Source organism: Anastrepha ludens, chromosome 2 (assembly GCF_028408465.1).
Source record: "Anastrepha ludens isolate Willacy chromosome 2, idAnaLude1.1, whole genome shotgun sequence".
Classification (NCBI taxonomy): domain Eukaryota; kingdom Metazoa; phylum Arthropoda; class Insecta; order Diptera; family Tephritidae; genus Anastrepha; species Anastrepha ludens.
Window position 1 is genome coordinate 91,413,866 of NC_071498.1, and position 23,894 is coordinate 91,437,759.

General features: G+C 37.3%; 1 protein-coding gene across 2 annotated transcripts in view; it reads right to left on the minus strand.

Moving 5' to 3' along the window:
- The window catches only part of LOC128854740 (phosphofurin acidic cluster sorting protein 2), a 95,292-nt gene extending 72,929 nt beyond the window's left edge, over positions 1-22,363 (minus strand). For both annotated transcript variants that reach the window (XM_054089067.1, XM_054089066.1), the window contains exons 1-2: positions 21,845-22,363; positions 15,789-16,093 (exon numbers count right to left, since the gene is read on the minus strand). In XM_054089067.1, coding sequence (XP_053945042.1) covers positions 15,789-16,093; positions 21,845-22,290 — 751 coding nt within the window. In that variant the 5' untranslated portion in view covers positions 22,291-22,363. The remainder of the gene's footprint in view (positions 1-15,788; positions 16,094-21,844) is intronic.
- Positions 22,364-23,894: the final 1,531 nt, after the last annotated feature.

A 23,894-nucleotide genomic window follows, 5' to 3' on the forward strand; every position in this document is an offset into this window, starting at 1 on the left:
ACATTGACCCTCAGGCAGTAACGTACTATGACAGGTCCATGGCAACTCGCCAAAATTACACGCGCACCTACATATGCGCAAAACTTTTTCTATTTTCAGTTAGAGGTTGATGGGTGCCAGAGCAGAGATGTGGAAGGTAGATAGAAATCCGTACAAACAACAGTGTATGAAAACACAAGGGCCTCTTTGAATATATATATTTTTTTGTTTTTGGTGTTTACCAGCAAAATACAATAAAATTTCAAATTTACTATACTGCATATTTTGACGTAATAATTTGGCATCGATTTTGAAAAAAATATGAGCAAGAAAGTATATTTGTATGAATGAAAATTAGCATGCAAAATGTTTCAAGCGATGAAAAGAAGCTAATTTGGGATATACATAATTATAATATATACATATGTACATATAAGTATTAACTTATTTTTCGGGTGATCCATTAAGAACCACTCATTGGAAGTTTGAAAAGGCCTTGACATTTTATTATAGTAAAGAGAATGTACGTTAGAACGCAATATATGCTTTTATTTATTTCCGTTTAGTGCCGATGAAATTTTATTAATAGCATATCGAGTCTCTCCATTGAGCTCAAGAATTCCTTTAAGGATATTTGCACATAGCCTTCCTCTCAAACAACGGGTTAGAACGAAATCCGACGGTAATAACGGGTGAGTTTTTAGCTAGTATCTTTTTAAACAGTTGGTTTAAACAGCTGACGCACGTTTCGTGTTTTGTTTCACTGTCAAACATCTTCAGTTTGGTCTATAATTTAACCATGAATCGTTTTACAAACGAACAACTCTTGCAAATCATTGAATTTTATTATAAAAATGCGTGTTTGGTTAAGAAAGTTTATCGTGCGCTTCTTCCATTTTATGGTCAGTTTAATCGACCCACTGCAGCGGATATTCGAGCTATTGTGACTAAATTTAGAACCAAATTTACATTATTGGACATCAAACCACCAACACGCTTACGTAGAGTGCAAACTGAAGAAAATATCGCAGCTGTATTGGCCAGTGTTAATGATGACCGTCACTTATCGATTCGTCGCCGTTCGCAGCAATTGGGACTCTGTTACTCAACAACGGGGAAAATTTTGCGAAAGGATTTAGGTGTGAAGCCTTTCAAAACAGCTGGTGCAAGAATTGAAGCCGAACGACCTACCGCAACGCAGAACTTTTGGTGAATGGACTCTTGGAAAGTTGGCCGAAGATCCACTTTTTTATCGAAAACTTGTGTTCAGCGACGAAGCTCATTTTTGGATAAATGGGTACGTAAATAAGCAGAATTGTCGATTTTGGAGTGAAGATCAGCCAGAAGAATTGCAAGAGCTACCAATGTATCCAGAAAAGGTCACAGTTTGATGAGGTTTATGGGCTGGAGGTATCATTGGACCGTACTTCTTCAAAAATGCTGCGAATCGTAACGGAACTGTGAATGGTGAGCGCTACCGTGAAATGATATCCAACTTTTTTTTTGCCCAAAATTCAAGAGCTTGACTTGCATGACATGTGGTTTCAGCAAAACGGTACCACATGCCACACAGCACGCGTAACAATGGACTTGTTGAGAGGCGAGTTCGGTGAACATTTTATTTCACTTTCGGAACCTGTCAATTGGCCACCCAGATCGTGCGATATAACGCCTTTAGATTATTTTTTGTGGGGCTATGTTAAAGCTCATGTCTATTCAGACAAGCCTGATTCAATTAACGCATTGGAAGACAACATTAAAGCATTTATATGTAAGATACCGGCCGAAACATTGGAAAGAGTATGCCAAAATTGGACTAAGCGGATGGACCATTTGAAGCGCAGTCGCGGTCAACATTTACCTGAAATAATCTTCAAACATTAAATTATATGAACTGTACTATCGATTTAAATAAAAATTTAATGCATTTTTTTGAATTTTACGTGTGTTTTGTTGAAAAACTTTCCTATAGCTCTTAAAAAATCACCCTTTACATTACAAACACTGGCGGCAAATTGAAAATCAGATTTAAAATGAAGTAAAGTATTGTGGATATTTTATTTACTGATGTCTCACAATCAGCAAATTTATTTTTGTCATGCAGTTAAGAAAGTAAAAGAGTTAGACACTTTATAGTTAGTATAGTCGGTTAGAAGGAGAAAACAACATTAAAAAACAACGTAGTACCATTAATTCAAATAATTCAAAAACATATTATTTCATAAAGAGAGGAACCGAGATTTGGTTCGGCTGTTTTTAAGAGCTTGAGAACTTAAAGTGATAATACAAAACCGAAATATTGTGGGAATGACTTGTTTTATTATAATCTGGTATATAGTTTCATGGCATTTTTTGTTTTTGAATATGATATCCAGCATATGTCCGTCGCGGCTACGAGTTACATGGTCCATTCGATTAGTTCAATTTTTGACCAGATTTTCCAATAAATCTGGCCGTATGGCGACAATGGTATTCTGAATATGACAAGTTGTGCCGCTTTGTTGGAACCAAATGTCGACGATGTTTGGTTGATTAATTTTTCCAAACAAAAATTCAGTCAGCATGGTTCGATAGCGCTCGCCCGCCATCGTAACGACAGCTCCTTCTTCATTTAAAAAGATAATGCCACCAGTAAACTTTTCGAACAGATATATTTTTCCTCAAAGTAAATTTCTACAGTTTGGAAACGTTGTTTTGGCGTTAAACGATTCATGATGACTTGCCAAACCTTAATGAACAGAAATGTCAACACAGTTTGCCGTATTCAGTTATCAAACCATAGTTATCGATATCGATAGTTTTCATGCGGCTAAAACACACACAATATTACCAATACACATATGTATGTACTTCTTCGTTCCCAAATAGTATAAAAACAGATTGGAGTTTTCAGTGGCAGTCAGGCTGCACTGAAGGCCCTGGAGAACGCGAAACAAACCTCAAAGATTGTTCAAGAATGTAAGAAGAAGCTTAATTCTGTCGCAAAACAGAAGAGGCTTGTACCTATATGGGTTCCGGGACACTCCGGTGTTCAAGGAAACGAAATTGCCGACGAATTGGCCAACCGTGGATCGGCGGTGCCCCACAGGGGCCAGAACCAATAATCGGAATCAGTTCCGTAGGAATCATGAATTGAATCAGCGATTATGTAGGCAATCTACATAAAAAGCGATGGTCCGGTCTAAAACGCTGCAGAACTCCAAAGTGTTTTGTGACAAGTCCGAACAGAAAACTATCACACTTTCTGAACACTGAGCACTTTCTCTGTGAGTGTCCTGCCTTTGCTAGAGCACGGCTACGAATTTTGGGTTCCGATGTCATAAGAATGAGTAATATTCGATCTCTAAGACTGGACGATATTCACAGATTTGCCCAATAATCTGGAAAATTCTCACAGGACTAACTATCTCTATTCTTTCCTATCTCTTTCTCTAATACTTTTCTCCTTCCCTTCTTCACTATCTACCCCCTTTCCAGAACTTTAAATACAGTGGGCTTTTTAGCCTGAGTGTTTTAGGAGCCACCAAATCTCCTGGTGCTCCTTGGCTCGACCTTTTAAAATTTCAATTTCAAATAGTTTAAAAATTGTATTTAAATCTAAAAAAAACATCGAAACATGATTTTCATTATATACATACTCATACAAAACTATAAAAAATTGAAAAATTTAGAAAATTATAGATATAGGGTGACCAGATAAGAATGATAAAAAAAAAAATTAACGACATCATTCTCTATTGCGAAACGAACATTCCTTTCATGTCAGAGTCGCATTATTCGAAATGGAAGACTCTTAAAAAAGGTTATATAACAAAAATTTCAAGAAATATTTGTCTTTGGGTAATAAATTGTTCTTCTTTAATGTTAAAAAAAAATACTACCACCCAGTTTGAAGTGCTAGTTAGAGAATTTGAGGCTAAGCAAAACCTGGCAAGAGGCGCTTCAGTATTTGGAGCTGAAAAACTTTAATATAAAGGTCAGTGAGACAATTAAGTGCGTTTGGACCTCCGCAAAGAAGCGAGGTTGAATTGAATAAGGCGAGTATGAATCGGTACGAGCTCGATTACGAATTCATAATTTATTAATATGCACAAATACTAGTGTATACATAGAAATAGAAATCTGAAATTCTTTGTAAGATTTTATCCATAGATTCGGGCTGACCTTAAAAGTCGGACTAAGCGGAAGATAGCTGGCGACTCAAGAAATTTCAGCGCCGTTGACCGTGGTTCATTCCGTTAGTCAACATTGACAGAAGTAGAGAGGTCCATTGACCGTATTCTACTGATATCCACGGCAGTGGCCCCGAGTGGAGCGGTACTTGGAATAGTTACACATACAACACTACCGACAACAACAACATGACCAACACCATCGCCACCAACACTATCAACAAAAACTTCCATACGCATAAAAACACCAATAAAGAAAACAAAGTTAGTAAAAGTTAGCTTAAAAGAAATAAAAAATTTGAAAAAACTATTTTTCTTTTTTAATACTTAAATTAATTAGATATGGTAACTACGCATATGATAAATGCTTTCGTCTCACATATTGCTACAATGAACAGAGAGTCGAGGAACATCAGGCTATACCGAGGATTATTGACGTTAGCGGTGTTTTCTTCCGCATTTCGGAAAAAATAAGGTCCGATGATATCGCCATGCATAAGGCGCACCAAGAGGTGAATTTTATGGATTGCATTCCACAGCCACCGAGATTATATTTTTTTGGCCAAAATCTGAGAATTCATTGATATCTGGTCACCCGATGCCAACATATCTCGTCCAGAACTACTTTTTAGTTCTGAAGAAGCCATCGCCGCTGTAAACGTAGTTATTCGAGGACTAAAATTTTGTCCGCTCGCCGCCATTCTGAACAATTCGACTCCTGTCTATCCGCTAAGTGAAAGTCATTAGCCAACTAATCAGACCTCGTTTGCAAAAGTATGATATTTCGACGAATCGAATGAAAATGGACTAGAAGCTGAATCGAAATTTTAACGTGAAGCATAGCATCAATGGCGATGATGCTCACTTTTACTACTGGGAAAATGATAAAAGTGTAGAGTGTGAAAATTATCATTAGATTCTGAAAACTCCTTTAGTCTACCCCAAAAGTACCCTATGGGTGGCAAACTAGGTGGCAAAGTCTGAAAACTGTATGTAACAGTAAAACAAAATTCTTTATAAACACTAAAATTCATACAATTCGTAAGCTAATAAAGCCAAGATAGAGTACTTTATTTTCAATCTGCTCAGCACTTTGTTGTTTATCTGCTCAGCGAATTTTGAATGACTGCAGGGTCTTTGCTTTAAAACTTACGAAATACGGAATTATTTTGAGTACTATAGGACTCTGACTTGAGTGCTAAGAATTCATACTGAGTACTTTTGAGTACTTTTCACTACTTAGTATTGATATGCTTTTGGGAATAGAGTATTTACTACGTTATATTAGTGCTTTATTTTTTAAAACAGGTTCTCCACTTCTAAACTAACACCCAATATCTGCATACTCATATACCATATATTTGTCCTTACGTACAAGTGACAAAAATACTTTACATACCCCCCCAAATATTTGCATTTCCCAATTGATTCGATGGGCGAGATGGAATTTTGTGTATTTGCTTTGTTAGCGCATTAAAATCGCTTGAGCACTGGAGGACGATGATGATGAAGACGACGTTGCAGTTCTTTACACCATTCATTTCATTGCATCGAAAGCTGATAAAAGCGGCAAAACTACTTACAAACAGGAAAGGCTTGCACATACTTCAATGTGCTTGCACTATTCCAAATTCATAGCATACGTAACAAGAACTACTAACTTCCTCCAGGCATCATAGTCAGCAATTTTACCACTCTACCCCCAAGGGGCGTGGCTATCTTCACCACATCCCTCTCTGGTCATAACTTTGCTGCTTTGCTCTAATTTTGCATCTTCGCATTTGCATTGCAATCAAGTCAGTTCGAAACAGTCACATAAATTCATTAGGGTTGTCCTTAAAAATATCGAATGAACAATTTTTTCGGTCTCGCCGTTTCAATCAGTAAAACCGGGATCAAAGATATCACATACAGTTTGTCAAGGAAGTGATTGGACAGTGTGTTTGTTTAAGAAAATACGTATCATTTCACGATTTTTTCCCCAAAACTTGGCGAACTACTTCATGAGAAAATTCAACCCCACACTCATCTCTAAACTCACTATCAAGATCTCTTACCGATTTGCTGACACTTTTCTCAACAAAATACGTTCGGCGCCGTCAGATATTTTCCATGATCTTCCACTTGTAGATTTATTATGTTTTAAATTGTTTGTCGAGTTTAATAAAACATTTTCTGTTGCATACTTTTTCCTATTATATTTATAATTATAATAGACCGACTGAGTCTCCTCAAACGATGTCTATTTAGCAGGCTTTTCTGGCTAATTTACGCTCGATTTGATATTTCGAACAATAAATCACTCACAATCGATCTTATCATATGACTGATTGCTGACTAACAGTGAGAAAACAACAGCTCAGTGAAATAACGGTATATCAAATCGTATTAGCCCCAATGCAAATAGATATGTAAACACCCATTTTTTGGCAGCATCGAAAAGCAAAGTGGTTACCGTTACGAAGTACATTATGTAGGTTATATAATAGGACTATTTTTAAGTTCGTGCGGTTTTACAACAGATGGCGTAACTTGATTATTATTCCATCGATCCACATTTCCAAACATTCATTGGAGAGCTACTGTCGTAAGGCACAAACGTCAGTATAAGTTTTTTATTTGAAGCGTAAACAACAATATTTTTACCACACTTGAAAATGTCGAATTTCGTGCCAAATAATGTGTTTTTGCGGGGAATTCTTCTTCATTATTTTAATATGAAGAAAAAAGCAGCCGAAAGTCATCGTATCTTGGTGGAAGTTTATGGTGAGCATGCTCTATCTGAGCGAACGTGCCAGAAGTGATTTGCACGCTTTAAAAGTGGTGATTTTGGCTTGGAAGACGAAGAACGCGAGGGTGCGCCGCCAAAGTTCATGGATACCGAATTGGAGGAATTGCTCGATCAAGATCCGGCTCAAACGCAAGAAGAGGTTGCAAAAACTTTGGGAGTTGATCAATCAACCATTTCCAAACGTTTAAAAGCCATGGGAATGATCCGAAAGGTAGGCCATTGGGTGCCGTATGAATTGAAGCCAAGAGACGTTGAACGCCGTTTTATGGCATGCGAACAACTGCTTCAACGGCACAAAAGAAAGGGTTTTTTGCATCGAATTGTGACTGGCGATGAAAAGTGGGTCCATTACGACAATCCAAAACGTCGGGCAACGTATGGATACCCTGGCCATGCTTCAACATCGACGTCGGCGCAGAATATTCATGGCCTGAAGGTTATGCTGTGTATCTGGTGGGACCAGCTGGGTGTTGTGTATTATGAGCTACTGAAACCGAATGAAACGATTACGGGGGATGTCTACCGACGACAATTGATGCGTTTGAGCCGAGCACTGCGAGAAAAACGGCCGCAATACGCCGATAGACACGACAAAGTTATTTTGCAACATGACAATGCTCGGCCACATGTTGCACAAGTGGTCAAAACATACTTAGAAACGCTCAAATGGGATGTCCTACCCCACCCGCCGTATAGTCCAGACCTTGCGCCATCCGATTACTATCTCTTCCGATCGATGCAACATGGCCTGGCTGACCAGCACTTCCGTAATTACGATGAAGTCAAAAAATGGATCGATTCGTGGATTGCGGCAAAACCGACCGAATTTTTCACAAAGGGAATCCGTGAATTGCCAGAAAGATGGGAAAAAGTAGTAGTAAGCGATGGACAATATTTTGAATATTAAATTTGTAACCATTTTACGTCAATAAAGTTTCAAATTTCGAAAAAAAAACCGCACGAACTTATTCATAGTCCTATTAAGTTAATGAAATAATTTTGAAAAGCTCTCCAAATTCCATAAGAATCCATGGTTTTAGTTAAAGAAGTGCAAATAACTTGAATACTTTAGTATGTCAAAACATTTTGTTGACAAATTTTGGTTCCCATTGGAGGCGCTTCAGGTATATCGCACAGGGTTCAAAATTCAAATTACTGTATGAAGATTCAAAAAATGTATATACTTTTTTTTAATCTAATACTTAAAACCGATATTAGTATGGTTAAAGATATCACTTATAAATTTTGTTCCCGATCTATTAAATATATTGTTAAATTTTGTTTATTTTTATTTTAAATTCTTTGAGTCTCCACCTTTTTCGGTCTGAAACCTGACTACTACGCAACACGTCTTAACAGTGTCCAATAATGACAAAAATTTATGATAGGTGATATATTCGACTATAGGAGTATCAATTTTAGGTATTACATTAAAACAAATATTATTTAAATTATTTAAGCCTACTAAAATTAATTTCATATATATAAATCTTCGATTATAATAATATCGTTGAGGTTTAGGAAATCCAATATAATAATTTTCTTCCTACATTTAAGGACCACCCTAATATGCATGCCTGCACAATACTTTTGGGCCAGAAATCCAGAGCAACAAATGCCCGATCTAGTAACAAGCCCAGCATACAAGCCAGCAATAGCGGTGGTGCTCCAGCAGTTGCAAATTTAAACAACCGAATGTCGCCACAATCATCAGCAACCACCAACAACAATAAAAAAAAAATGAGCGAGTGGAAGTGGCATGCATGCAACAGCAGCAGCGACAACAATCAGCACAATACAAGTCCAACCGCACTCACAATATGCAAGCGGAATAGCACGAACTATTCATGCGGAGAAGCAGCGCGTCATCAACAACAGGACTACTACACAAGCGGGAAATGTGGAGAATATGCTCTGCAATTTGCGGCAAAGCATTAGCAGTGAAAAAGTGTGGCACAGCATGAAAGCGAAACAAGTTGCAGCCGAACTCAAAAGAAAAAAACACACAACAAAAACAATTCCACGAGTTACAAATGGCTTTCGGTTGCCAGTAGCTAGCGGCGTGTGAGAATAAGAACAGAGTGAGTTGAGGCTTGAGAAAACTTTTCCCGGCAGCATTTGAAGTATTTGGGAAATCAAGAGCCATGCAGTGGTAGCACTCAGCAACAACTAAAACGAAACAAGCAAACGCAAAAAAATTAAAAAGCTTCACCACCAACTTGCGGCAACAAAATGAAATATGCACATTGCAATTGCAACAACAGCAATAAACGATTGTACATTTTCCAGGCTTTCGCTGTTTAGTCACTGGGTAAGCATTTCAGCAACTTTGTGCGAACAGGAAGAAGAAAACTATAGGAAATTGCTATTAAATTATTCAAATAGTTTGCTGAAAATAGTCTTTCTGCAGCAATCAACCACAATTTCAATAAATGAAAAATTCTTGCGTCTATTGCACTCGTTCAAAGTGATGCTTGTTGCTTTCGCTGTGCTGTTTTTCTTCCTTCAGCAGCTATTCATTGATTCACAATTTGTTGTTATTGTTGTTGTTGTTGCAGCGTTGAGGCATAACAGCTGCTTGCTTTCACACATCGTTTCATATATGTATATGTATATCTATATATAAGCAAGTATGTGTGTAATTTTTTATTTTTTATTGTCCTCTTATTTAGAAATTCTTTTGGACTTGTAACAAAAAATGGAATTTCCTATTCACACATTTCTAGCATTTCGTTGCTGGTTCGTGCAACATGGGGCATAGCATGCCCACTACTATGCCAGCCAAACACACGCAAATATTGTATATGCATACCACCATATGTAAATATTATTTTCTTATAATTTCAATATTCCAGCGTCTGTATGCAAAGCTAAAAATAGTAGGAAGTAAGAAGTTGAGTAACTCTTAAATGGGCCATAATGATTATTAAATAATGTTGTGTGAAATATTAGGTTGCATGCACGATTATACATACATATGAAACTATATATGGGCATATGTACTCGTCTGTAAATATGTACGGGTGGCAACTAAACTGCTGAGTTGAGTAATTGCTAGCAAATAATAGCTTCTGCTGGCATGGCTAGCGTAGTGGACTTGTGCGAAGCAGAGTATGAACGCACAGATGTAGACCATACAAATTATAGCAATTTTTTCTCAGTAAGGATCAAATCTCTTTAGTATGACTCTCTATGGGATGCCTGTGGCCAAAAATAAAAATTAAATGGATTCTTCATTTCGAAAACATCAAATATGCGCAATTGATGGCAAAACGTTAACTAAACGGGAGCAACAATAATTTAAAAAAATTTAATTCTTTTACCTATTGAAATTGAAATTTGAAAAGGTCGAGCCAAGGGGCACCAGGAGATTTGGTGGCTCCCAAAACACTCAGGCTAAAGAGCCCATTGTATTTAAAGCTCAGGAAAGGGGATAGATAGTCAAGGAGGGAAGGAGAAAAGTATTAAAGAAAGAGATAGGAAAGAATAGAGACAGAAATAGAGATAGTTAGTACTGTGAGAATTTTCCAGATTCTTTGGCAAATCTGTAAATATCCTCCAGTTTTAGAGAACGAATAATACTCATTCTCATGACATCGGAACCCAATACTCGTAGCCGTGCTCTAGCAAAGGCAGGGCACTCACAGAGAAAGTGCTCAGTGCTATCCGCCTCCTCCAAGCATGACAGGCATATCGGGTCCTCGATGATTCCAATGGTGGTCAAATGCTGATTCCATGGGTTGTGTCCTGTAATGATGCCGACCATCAACCGAATGTCTTTCCTTCTAAGTTTTAGTAGAAAGTTTGACAGTTTTCTGTTCGGACTTGTCACAAAACACTTTGCAGTTCTGCGGCGTTCTAGACCGGACCATCGCTCTTTATGTAGATTGCCTACATAATCGCTGATCCAATTCTTGATTCCTGCGGAACTGATTCCGATTATTGGCTCTGGCCCCTGTGGGGGCACCGCTGATCCACGATTGGCCAATTCGTCGGCAATTTCGTTTCCTTGAACACCGGAGTGTCCCGGAACCCATATAAGCCTGTTTTGTCTTGCGACAGAATTAAGCTTCTTCTTAATTTCTTGAACAATCTTTGAGGTTTGCTTCGCGTTCTCCATGGCCTTCAATGCAGCCTGACTGTCACTGAAGACTCCAATCTGTTTCTCGCTCCATCTCCTCTCGATTATCCATTCGGCTACTTTCAGGATGGCAAAAACTTCTGTTTGGAAAACAGTTGCCATTTCCCCCATAGCATAGTGATACTTATTCCTATCGTTTACGTACCATCCGGCTCCAGACCTTTTACCTATACGAATGTTCTAAAATTGATATAACATGGACGAATAAATTTGAAGAGAAAAATATTAATTTCGGTCCTTTTAGGTAAAATTGATTTTCTTCTCTTTCGAATAAGTGCATTTATAAATCTGTGTCAAGACGAAATGTAAGTATGAAAATTATATTCAGAAATTTACAGCTGCAACAAGTTGCACTTTAACATTTTATTAACCTTTTCTCAGCGTCCTTTCAATAAAAATTTGGGAACACTTTGATATGTGGCTAACTTCACACAATTAGGATCGGCCAAACCAATGAAATAAGGATCATAGCCCATTGTGATATCTCATGGCAAACTTTTTCTGATTTCCCTAAAACCAATGTGAACATTTCGAAAATTTTAGAAGATCCCTGATTTCCACGGAATGAGATCTTCTAAATCACTAAAAAATCTTCTACAGAAAGTGATGGATCTTCATTTGGATAGAACAGAGTCGTAGCACAGAAGGTGCGAGATTGTCTTTTCCTCTTCTTCGTGTAGGCAGCTTCTGCAGAAGTTATGTAGCTGCACACCAAGCCTCTGAGTGTGTCTGTTATAAAACAAAAAAACAAATTAGTGTGTTAACGCTACGCTAATTTTCGCATAGCAGGGATGATGTGCATTTAACATTGAGAGTCGGCCAGAATTGTGGGATACTTTACTATCTTTCATTCACTTTTCTTAAAAATTTCTCAAAAATAAATAGCTCACATGTTTATAGGGGTATACCAGTATCATTCTGAATATTATATTTGGAAGGGTGGTGCCGAGTCACTGCAATAATAGGGAATACGAAAGCCTAAAGCTAAAGCAAATCCTTCAAAATATACGTCTCCGCCCACGCTGCCCTCGAGCCTTGAGCCATCTATGTATACATGGATACATTCGTTTTATTTTTCAACATCCCATATCCACTTTTGTCTTTGTAAACGTCGTGGTGGCAATTGTAGGCGGGTGTGCACAGTCCACCATTCCGAAAAGCTCCAAAATATCGGTCAGAATCTTGCCATTAACGTAACTATCGTTTTGCGACTTCTTTAAAGTGTTCAGTCCTATTGCCGTTCTGTTAGGGCCGAGTTTCGTATGCAGATCTACTGTAGGTACGGCCCAAATTCCACCTGAGTTTACTGATATGATGTAATCCTTTATTTATACGTTTTGAAAAAGCTGTCATGTGCTCGGGTTTACATCTGAAAACTGCTCTAAATAAGTAAAGGACCCTTCAAAAGACGCGCGTAGATGTTGTTTTAAAACAAAACATGTAAAAATTTAGATTCCTTCAGGTGTCAAAATACGGTCCTTATATGAGAAATATAACATCACTGATACATATGTCCACCATGAGCACATCTAAAGATAAAATCCCCCAAATAGTAGATTCAGAACGTCTAATTGTTGAAAGCAGCAGCAATATTCTCAACAGCCCGTTCAAGTTTTGGTCTGTCAGTCCTTTTTCTATCCTCGAACCTTTGAAATGTCGACTCATTCGGGCGAGCATTTCCACAAAAAAAAATCACGAATTTTGCGATTTGTTGTTCTTAAAGATCGACCATCTTAGCATAATAAATTTCAATAATTTTAACGCGTTGTTCTATTGTGTTGAATTGTGCACTTGGCTGCTTGACAAATGTCAAAGATGACATAAAAAGTGGTACCGTCTACGAATTAATTCCTACTGGCATCTAGGCGTCACTTTTGGAAGACCTTTTATTATATACTACCATTAAAACGCAAACACAAAACTGCTATTATCCTACTTTTTACTTGAAAGTCAGATATGAACAAAAATAGCTTTTATGGAAAGGTACTTTTAGTAACTGAAAATAGATTTCTTGGTAAAAAGTAAAACTATGTTAATGTATGCATACACGTGGTTGCTGTCATACGAGTCCGCCCAACTTTCGGCAGGTTTACTCCCATTCTCCCGCTTGGCTTGACATATATTTAAAAGAAAAGAAATATTTGTAGACATGAGTATGGTAAAAGGGGTTCGGGAAAAAAACTTTGAAGGTAAATTTAATTAAATCCGCTTCTCGTGGCTCAAAAAGTTAGGACCACATGGTGTGTGGTAGGGTCGAATTTCGATTACTGTCGAACTCAAATTATAGTTATTATAATAGCTAACTTATTAAAAAAAGCTTCTCCCAAATTGTTGACGAAATTGTAATTCTCATGTTGACATCCAATTCGTGTTGTAAAATTGACATAAAATTGAGAATAACAATTTTTTTTCAACGCACAAGCATATAAATACAGCACTGGCAAATCGTATATATTCCAGGAAAGATTTTCTCATTCGTATATGCATTTGAAGAAAGGAAGTTGACCTGTTTAGAAGTAAAATAAAGTGTAATGGATTATTGAAGTATTATTTGTGCAACTTCCTCTTCTTCGCATTTTTATCTCACGCAACTGCACCAGTGTGACATCACGCCTCTCTGATGGGCGCGATCTTGTTTTCTATAATTCTTGGAACAAAACTATTTAAGATTATGTGAACGACTTCTTACTACTGATAAAATCCATCATGTTATCAGCTATTTCCGCGCATGACAAAATATTGGTCCCGCAAAAGAAGAACAACTGACTTGATTCTACCTCATCCTCCACGCACCTGCCACACACGAATTCCAAGCAATGAAAAGTTTCACCGTACGTACCTTACGTACTAATATGACCTTAATTACAAGACCCGAGTATTTTCAAAGGTAACTCATACTTTAATAGCAGCTGTTTCCGTTTGAAATACGCTGCCGCGGTGCGGTAGCCTGAACTTGAGCTTGATGGAAAGCTCCTCGCAGAATACTTAACCACCAACCTTTCCATCGAACTTAGAGCGATCCGCTAAGAGGTTCACCCATCCCCAAAAAGGCTGCATCCTGACCACTCTTTTCTTGATGGGATGTGGTTGGAAATTCCGCTTGAAGCCAATGTGCGTGTAAATTGGTCAATCAGATTTTTTAAGAATCCTAGAATATCCGTAGCTCAAGCAAAACTTGTGTTATAGGAAAACTTGGAAACAAGCATTTTTGAGAGATTTTACATATAATTATCCACTGAATTTCCAGTGAACAAAAGTACCAGATAGTTTTTTATGAGAAGCTTTTTTCTCTATAGAAATACACTCGCAGGTTTGCCATTGTCTGGTGTTACATGTCCGTAGTTTCGAACGCAGGCACTACTGAATGGTCCCGTATATTGTCATATAACATAACTTGAAATACGAGTCATTCACTGTTTTATTAGGCGGGAGCAAATAAAGTCATTCAAAAATGTCATCTATGTATATGTGAATAGTGAATAATTCCTAGACGGTACCTTTTTAATGTCATCCTTGACATTTTTCATGTATACTGATGTAGAATTTTACACGATAGAACAACGCGTTAAAATTATTTAAACTTATTATGAAAATGTTCGATCTTAAGAACAGCATATGACAATATTTGTTTTTTTTTTATGAAAATAATACCACAAATATTGTCTACTCAATTGGAATGGTTGGTGAAGCAATTTCAAGAAACTGATTCTGCCGAGAATAGCAAAAAGACTGGCAGACAAAAACCGCATGTTCTGTTGAGAATATTGCTGTTGTAGCGCAAAATGCTACTAAACAACCTTTAACATCGATATCTCAACGTTTTCAACAATTAAGCATTCATGAATTGACTGTTTGGCGGATTTTAGCTCTAGACGTACTCATGGTGGGCGGTGGGCATTTAATTTTTCACATATAATTTTTTAGAGCCTTATTTTGAATAAAAATAGTGAAACCTGAAAGAATCTACATTTTTGCATAAGTAACTTTGCGGAAAAAAACATCTGAATAAATAACAACTCTTGAGACAAGAGTGCTCATTTCGAGAGCACACAATTTAATTAAGAAAAAAATGTATATCACCGATAAGAAAGTTTAACAAAAGCAGCAACTGCAAGCATGTTCTTACTGCTGTATAGCAGAGCGACAACTCAACTCAATCGCCATAAAATGTCAACCTCTTGTCAAGCACAAAATCAATTATAAGACGCTCAGAGTCACGGAAGTTTGTGGGACCTGCTGGCGTTGCAAGATTAAAGCATATATATTTTATTTAAAGAATTAAAGCAGTAGGTTGAACCGATTGTTGGAATCAGCTGATAAAACGCAGCAATATTGTACATATAATACATATATTGAGAGTACATTTACAGTTTATTTATTTGTTTTATTTGTTTAATTTTTTTCCAGTTTTTGTTCTCGTTGTGCTTCCTGAACTTTTCGGATGACGGGCGTAATTTCACATTGTTGTGTGTGAACGATTTCTGTTATTTACCTGCACATATAAAACACAAACCAACCTGTTCATTTAGCCACAAACAAAAGAAGAACGTTTTTTCTTCTTCAACGCATCAATTAAAATGCAACCTAGTTTACGGATAAGTTGAAGTTATTGTAAATATGTTAATTCATAATCTTAATGCGCCTTATTTCCTTAAGTATATTTAACCTCTTCCTTATTTATTGCTTTTTATTGGCTTTTACTCACCTGCCAGTAGTACGCTATTATTATTCTTATTGTCATGATCAACTGGAATGGATGAGACGCGTTCGGCGCGTAGACACGCCACCGTTGTGCCCGGTCGGCCATTTTTGCCGGATGCCGTCAGTTCGACTGTCATGTCCATGGACTTTTGCAGCACTGCATCCATACGTATAATGCCCTCGGCCAGGGTTTTATAGCCCAAGATGGTGCGTGATTTGTATTTTTTGCGACGTTGCAACAATATAACCAGTCTATGTGCGTTTGAGCGAGAGAAGGGAGAGAAGGGTAAATTGTAGCCAATGCGATTGCTGTTGTTACGATTTGTATGTATTTTTTGCAATTTTAAAATGTATACATTTAACAAAGAGTGTGAACAAACATGCAAAGCATTAATAATTTTTTCGTATATGTGTAAATATGGTATTAGACATTAGTTCGAACATCATAGTTTTTGAAATGTTTGTTTGTGTTTTTTTTTTTTGTTTAATTTATGGTTTTTAGTTAGTTTTTAATTTTTATTAGTATGTTGTTAATTGTACATTGATATACGTTGGCGGCATTTTTATTTTTTTATTTATTTTTGTTAGCATATGTAGTGGTTTTAGTGTAGGAGTATTGTTGCATAGTAACATTGAAGGGTAGTTTCGGTTTGCCAGTGTTGTGGTAATTGAATTGCAAGCATTGAAAAGAAATGTGAAAGTAAAATTATTAACTTATAAATCATATCGTAAAATTTTTTAATGAATCTCAATTTAACTAGAAGTTTGCAACAGAGAAAGTTGCAATAATATATGAATGTTGCTTGTGGACTAATGGAACTAATGCAAATAAAGAAAGTTAAAAAGTAATATATTTTGATATATTTATTAACATATTTATAAATAGTATATTTATAACAAGCACATATTATAAGTAGAGGCAAATTATACAATTCTTTTTCAGTGAAGGACTTTAATCTACATACAGCAGCATATTTTCTTATATTCCAAAAGATTGAAAAATTTGGAAAAACTGTTGATGCACTTTAATTCAGAATTCATATTTATTCATAAATTTACAAAAATTAAATTATTTCTAAATTATTTATAACAAAAAAAATTAACAAAACAACAAAAAAGCAGTATGACAAAAACTCTACATACAAGGTGAAGTTTAAAATAAACAAGACTGGCGCCATAAAAATGTTTTTGATGGCGCCGTCTTTTGAATGAGTTAGTGAGTTGGAAGTTACATCCCTACCTGAATTCCAGTGAAAGCTTGGTGACATTCGGTTCAGTGGAAGCGAAATTATTGTGTCTAAAATGTCATTATGTTTGTGTCATCGGTACAAAAATGAGTTTCGCACAAAGAACTAATATCAAATTTGGTTTTAAAATCGGTAAAACGTTTACCGAAACATTTGAATTGATGAAAAAAGTTTATGGCGATGATTGTCTATCTCGTGCTAGAGTTCATGAGTGGTTTACACGTTTCAGAGATGGTTGTAAGGGCATACGGGCCGCCCAAAATCAGTAATCACCGAAAACTCTGTGCATATTTCATTCCGCACAGTTAGCTGAGGACTAAAAATTGCTCAGAATGCAACATTCGAAAGACCTCATTAAAGAGGAGAGAGAAGACAAGTACTTCCTTTACAACACTGTAACTGGTGATGAAATGTGGCGTTTCCAACATAAACCTGAAACTAAGCGTCAAAGTGCCGAATGGAAAGCCCCAGACGAGCCACCACCCAGAAAAACGTGTTTGAGGAAGTCAAAAATCAAGTCAATGCTCATTTGTTTTTACGATTCCAAGGGAATTGTCCATAAGGTGTCCATGCCAACAGGCCAAACCGTCAATGCAATTTTCTATCTTGGCGTTTCGTAGCGTTTGTTGTATCGAATGCGCCCTGAATACTGCGAAGGAGGAAGCTGGCGCTTATTACATGATAATGCACTATCTCATCGATGCACTCTTGTGACTGACTTTTTGACTAGAAATTGCAATTTAACCATCAATCACTCACCGTATTCGCCTAATATGGCTCCCTGTGACTTCTACCAGTTCGAAAAATTGCATTTGTCCATGAAAGGAAAACGTTTTGCATTCGTAGAGGCCATCCAAAAGGCTTGTACCGACATCCTGAAGGACATTATGGTCAATGATCTGAATCACTCTTTCGAAAAGCTTTTAGATCACGCAAAACAGTTTATCAAGGCCAGAGGGCACTATTTTGAATAAATAAACTCGAAGTTATGAAAAAAAAGCTCCTGTATTTTCTATTTCAGCTCAGTCCTGCTATTTTGGACTTCACCATGTGTAGTTCAATTAGCTTAAAACAACAAATTTATTCATTTTAAAACTAGCATTTTTGAATACTGGGTTGCCCATATTCGACGGACCGATGACTCTTTGGGCCCATTCCAATCGACGAGGCTTGTCCGCAAGCAACAATCTTTGCGTCAATTGAATCTTATACCGGAATAAATGCAAATCAATGCGGATAATTCGTTGTAAAGTGGTCCGAGCAATGCCCAACTGCTGAGAACAGCGATTTTGGGATGTCCTTGGCGACGTCTCAACACTGGTCCGTACAAGAGCAATATTCTCATCCGATCGCCTTGGTCGGTTTTGATTTGGCCTCTTTGGATTAGAAAGAGCATCACCAGTCGAAAACCTTTCGTACAAACGTTTGATGGTGTTTTTAGAAGACGCACTTTTCACATTATTTAATTTTTTACACGTACGTTGAGTTTTCACAATTGACTTCTTTTGTTGAATGTAAATTTCAACAATTTGGGAGCGTTCGCGTGGCGTGTACTGTTAAATGGTAAAAATCTGCTTGGACTGACGCTTCCAACGCGGTATGTCATTAAGCGATCTGACGACTCTGTCAAAAGATACGGGGTTGCAGATGAGTCCGGCGAATATGGGCAACCCTGTACTTTTAATATTTAGTACGTCCACCGTTATCACCACTTGAAGGCGTTATGGAATTGATCCAACTAGTTGGGTAAGCTCTTTCGGCGTTATTTGATTTCATGTCCCCATCAACTCTTTCTTTAACGATTTTGCGTCAGTTACTATACTTCGTCAAAATTTTGTCTCTAAAAGCTCCCAAACGTGCTACGTCAGATTTATGTAAATCCGGACTATGTGGCGATGTATTTAGTTGTCTGGGTGCGTAATATGTATAAGAGTCATTGCTTGACAATTAGTTCGGTATGCTTAGGGTCATTGGTTGTTGGAAAACCCAAATTTGCCCAATACCCAACCTTGCCCAAGCATTCTATTGTACTAATGGTTTCAAATGTTGTTCAAATATGTTTTTATATTTATATCGGTCCACAGTAGCTTTAATAAAGGTCGTCTTTTCAACGCCAGATGCAGTCATAGCTCCTTAAACCATTACGCTACCAGCGGCGTGCTTGACCGTAGGTATCACATTTTTCATTTCAATATCCGCATTTCTTCTCCTTCATATTTTAGCCCGGCCTTCACTTCTAAATATGTATGTATGTATATTGAACTTCGATTCGTCAGTAAATAAAACTTTAGACCAGAAATCCATTTCCTTGCTCATTCTCGGATTTTTTTCGACTTTTCTTTAAATGGAGCTTGGATCTCTTCTGGACAGCTTTTTGGGGCGGCCGGTTCGCTTTTTATTTTCATACGAATTAGTCTTTTCGTAGTTTTAAACAATCGTTTGTGCCGTTGCTCGACTTAAATCTGCTATTTTTGTAATTACGCCGTAAGATTGCATTTCTTTTTTTCTTTTCTTCTCCTTTTGTTACTTTCAAAACAAACAAAAATAATTTCATGTTTTAATTTTACACTTTTTCTTGATGGGAAAAATACCATTCTAGCAAAGCAATGGCTTGAAAAGTGTTATGGGGACTCTGCTCAATCAAAAACAACAATAGAACGATGGTTAGCTGACTAGAAACGTGGTCGTAGAGACACCGATGATGCACAACACAGTGGACGTCCAAATGAGGTTGTAACACCAGAAAACATAAAAACCCAAAAAATCTTTTTGGATGATCGAAAAGTGAAGTTGTGTGAGTTAGCTGGCATCGTAAAGATATCGAAAGAATGTATTGGCTTTATATTGCATGACCATTTGACTATGAGAAAACTTTGTTCAAAGTGGATTTTTGCTCGCTGTTGACCAAAAACAAGACAACGCACCGTGTCACAAGTCAATCAAAACAATGGCAAAACTACATGAATTAAACTTCGAATTCCTCCTACATCCATCGTATTCCCCAGATTTGGTTCCCAGCGACTACTGGCTGTTCGCAGACCTAAAAAAAATAGTAAGACATTTCGCTCGAATGAAAGCTATTTTGAGGCAAAAGATAAATCGTTCTACAAAAGTGGTATTGAAATCTTAGAACGGCGCTGGAATGATGCGTTCTTATTGATGGAAATTACGTTGATGAAAAAACCTAATTTTGATTAAAAAAAAAACTGTTTTCTTTGTTAGACCCTATTTATTATGTAATGACAAGGTCGATTGATCCACTGAAATTTTCGAATAACGGTACTTTGCAGCTATTTTTTAATGCTTGCTTTGCTTGAGTGAACCAAATCAAATGTAGACTTTAGTCATACCGCTTTTTTGTTGCTTTGTTAATTTTTGAAAAAGAAATAATTTAATTTGTGTAAATTTATGAATAAATATGGATTCCGAAAAAAACTACATCAAATGTTCTTCAATTACACAAAAGATTTTTCAATTATTGTATACCTTCTGGGAAATAGGCGATTATACTGCTGTGTGTAGACTTAAATCGTTCACTTTCAGAGTAGTAGGCTTTTAAATTTTAAACTGAACCAATTAAAAAAAAAAGTAGTAAATTCAATGTTGAAAATCATGGTGCAGAATCTTCTGAGCTAAAAAATTTTCGGTTCTCTTCAACATTTTTATAAATTTAGTTGCTTAAGTTTTAAGATCATCCTTAAAAAAAACTTCGGAAATATTTTTAATTGCTTTGTTTTTGTTTTGTTTGGAAATTTTTGAAAAATATAAGTGATGCATAGCAAGTAGCAGCAAAAAAAAACGTGTCTCAAAACCAAAGAAGCATAGAAATGCTTAAAAATAATATAAACGAAAGGGTTGGAATGCGTTCTAAGCACAGCGCTTGTTTGAAAATTAATAGTATATATAATTTTAAAGAGCAGTTGGAAAACGTGCACAAAATAATTTAAATGAAGATTCAAACCCAAATGCATCAGGAGTTTCATCAATTATGCGAATGAAAAAATTAAAATGAAGTTTAATTGAAAGCAAATTTTGCGGTCCCACGTTGAGTTTGTAATAGAATATGCGAGCCCTTGTTAATCGCATTTGCGAAAGACTATGAGCGAGCTTGGGAAAAACAAATTGTTTAAAGAAATTTTTCAAATTTTTAAAAACAAAAACACCAAAATTCGTTGCATAAAATATAAAAAAAGAGATTTCGAGATACAGTAAAAGCTGGCTTCATTAAGAATCGCAGCTTACTGCAGCCCTGACTTGCGCAATTGCTTCTGCTTTCGTTTTGTTCACAGTCAAAGCAACTGCCTCCTGCTCGAGCTACAAAATGATGCTGCTGTCGCTATTTTCTTTTCAAAGTCAAAGCAAGAACAAAATCATTGCTGTGGAAAATATTCCAGCAATTTTAAACCCAGTGCAAAATACTCAAAAATATTTCCAAAAATATAAAACACCTACATAAATAAAACCGTAAAATTAAATATGTTACATTTAGCAATTGGGATGAGTGTATACGACCTTAATGTGTTACTCAACATAAATGTTTTCTTCAAATTCCACAAAAGTGCTGAATAATTAAATGAGGCAACTTCAAAAAATAAGCACTACCACTCGCATACAAGCGGGCATCATAAAAAACACGCTCCAGGGGCATGCCAACTGAATACATTTGCCACACTACACTCCATTGACGCATAAAACAGCTTATCAAAAAAAACTACAAACACATACACGCTCACCCAAATACACACACCATCAGCAAATAGCGATATGTGCCGCATATGGGCTGTTACAATGTTAGAATGCATTTTGTACCCACCTATTGCCATCGCGCTTGATAAAATGCGGATACTGCAGGCTGAAGTGTAAATCTAATTCAGTCTCTGCCAATGGCATCGTGGTCGCTCCGCCACTACCGCCCGCTGTCATGGACACAACACCACTGCTGCTTCCGCCAATGCCAATGCCAATACCCGTATTTCCAATATTTCCGGGCGTGCCAATTATGGCTGAACCCATTTGAGCATTGCTGCTGCCCATTGCGTTGTTAATGCCACCACCACCACAACCACCACCGATAAGTGAGGCTCCAGAGTTGCTCTGCTGCATAATGCTGCCAACAGCATTGTTCGAAGCGGTCAGGCCAGTTGCTGTGCCACCGGATGCACCACTTTGCGCAAAACCACTGCTATTTATGGGTATCTCGTGTGAACGTAATGTACGCTTGGAGCTCTGCATCTTGACAGCCAATGTTAGTGACGTCATATCGCCGGGTAATGGTGTCAGTATCGATAGGCGCGTTATTGTCAACGAGCACAGTCTGTAAATAAATAAAGAAAGACAAAAAAATTGTAAACAAAATATAAACAAAGCGATATAGACTTAATAAATAAGCAGGAAAATTATTAAATTAAATGGATTTCCTTATTGATAGTGTGATACAATAAAGTCTGTGATGATTAATGAATGACACAGCTGGCGTGACTGTTGGGGTGAAGGTTTTGCAACGGCATACATTTTACACTTACAAATACTACAAAAAACGGATGAGTTTACAAATTGGGAGAATTTACATATACGCATACAGACATACGATAATTAACACTTGACAGAGGGCAAGAGTCATTATTTCATTCTCATATCTGACTGTATCCGCCTGCGATGTAGAACCCAGAAATTAAAATGAAATATATTTGAAATGGCCCCAATTTTTTGTTTACGTTTTGTTTTTTTTTGTTGGTGAAAAATTTCAGAAAAATTGTACAATAAATTCCACTTTCTATGTAGCTTGCCTAGTACTTGAAGTGAAATGATCCCTCTTATAAAGGCTGCTTTACAAAAAATTCGAGTAAATAAACTCCTCCTGTAAATGTAAATTTGTTCCAGTTATAAGCCTCTGAGCAACGTAGGCCATTTATGCGAGCCGAAAAACCGCACCAAAAACAAATTGTTTTTAGCAAATTGTAAATCGAAGTGACTAACCACAAATTCTAAGCCAGTGGCACGTGGAAATGACAACCAAACTATGACGGGTCACGATTGTGTTAACCGCTTCTTGCTATTCATGAAATACATCACGTGGCTAATATCCAGGCTTGCTATAAAGTGAAGGCTTTGCAAAGAGGTGAAAACCAAATACCTATACCTAAGTTCCAGCAAGAGCAGGACAGCTATGGAGAAGGTGCTGAGTTCATTCCACCTCGTTCTACAGACCGCTCAAAGGACTCAAAGTAATGGCGAATCTCACAACATCTTTACCTCGTGGACAATGTTCGGCAAGCATGAGCCACAAAATTAGAAAGTTCAGCCTTTATTAACCTTAAAACCTCGAGCGTCTTCGATACACACGTGGCCGGGAGGATCTCGCAACCTTGTAAGTTTGTGTGTAATTGCCCAGCGCTCGCTGAGTTGACGCGAAGACCACACTTCCCACTTAGAAGCAGACTAAAGGTGACCAATTGAATCTCAATCCGCTTATCCGCTTTATAGCCAACTCATCCACCCAGCAATTTCCCACAACGTCCTGTGATCAGTTATCCAGATCAGCCTAATATCAAGGAATTCGGATGCGATAGAAAGAAAAGCCAGGCGTTCGCCGATCAGTTTCGAACGCATTATCATCGAGCCTAGAACAGTTATGGCACAAGTAAGCAGCTAATCCAACATCCGCTTAGAGCACACAGCAGTAGTGTAGTAGCCTGAACATGAGTATGATGGGAAGCTCCTCGCAGAATACTTCTCCGCGAACCCTTCGAACTAACTCCGCGACATGCGTGAGATCCTGGCTGAGAATGTTGCACCCTTCCCACTCGGATCATGCGAGGGTGTACATTAGTCACCAGGGGATGAACATAAAGCCTCTGAGGATA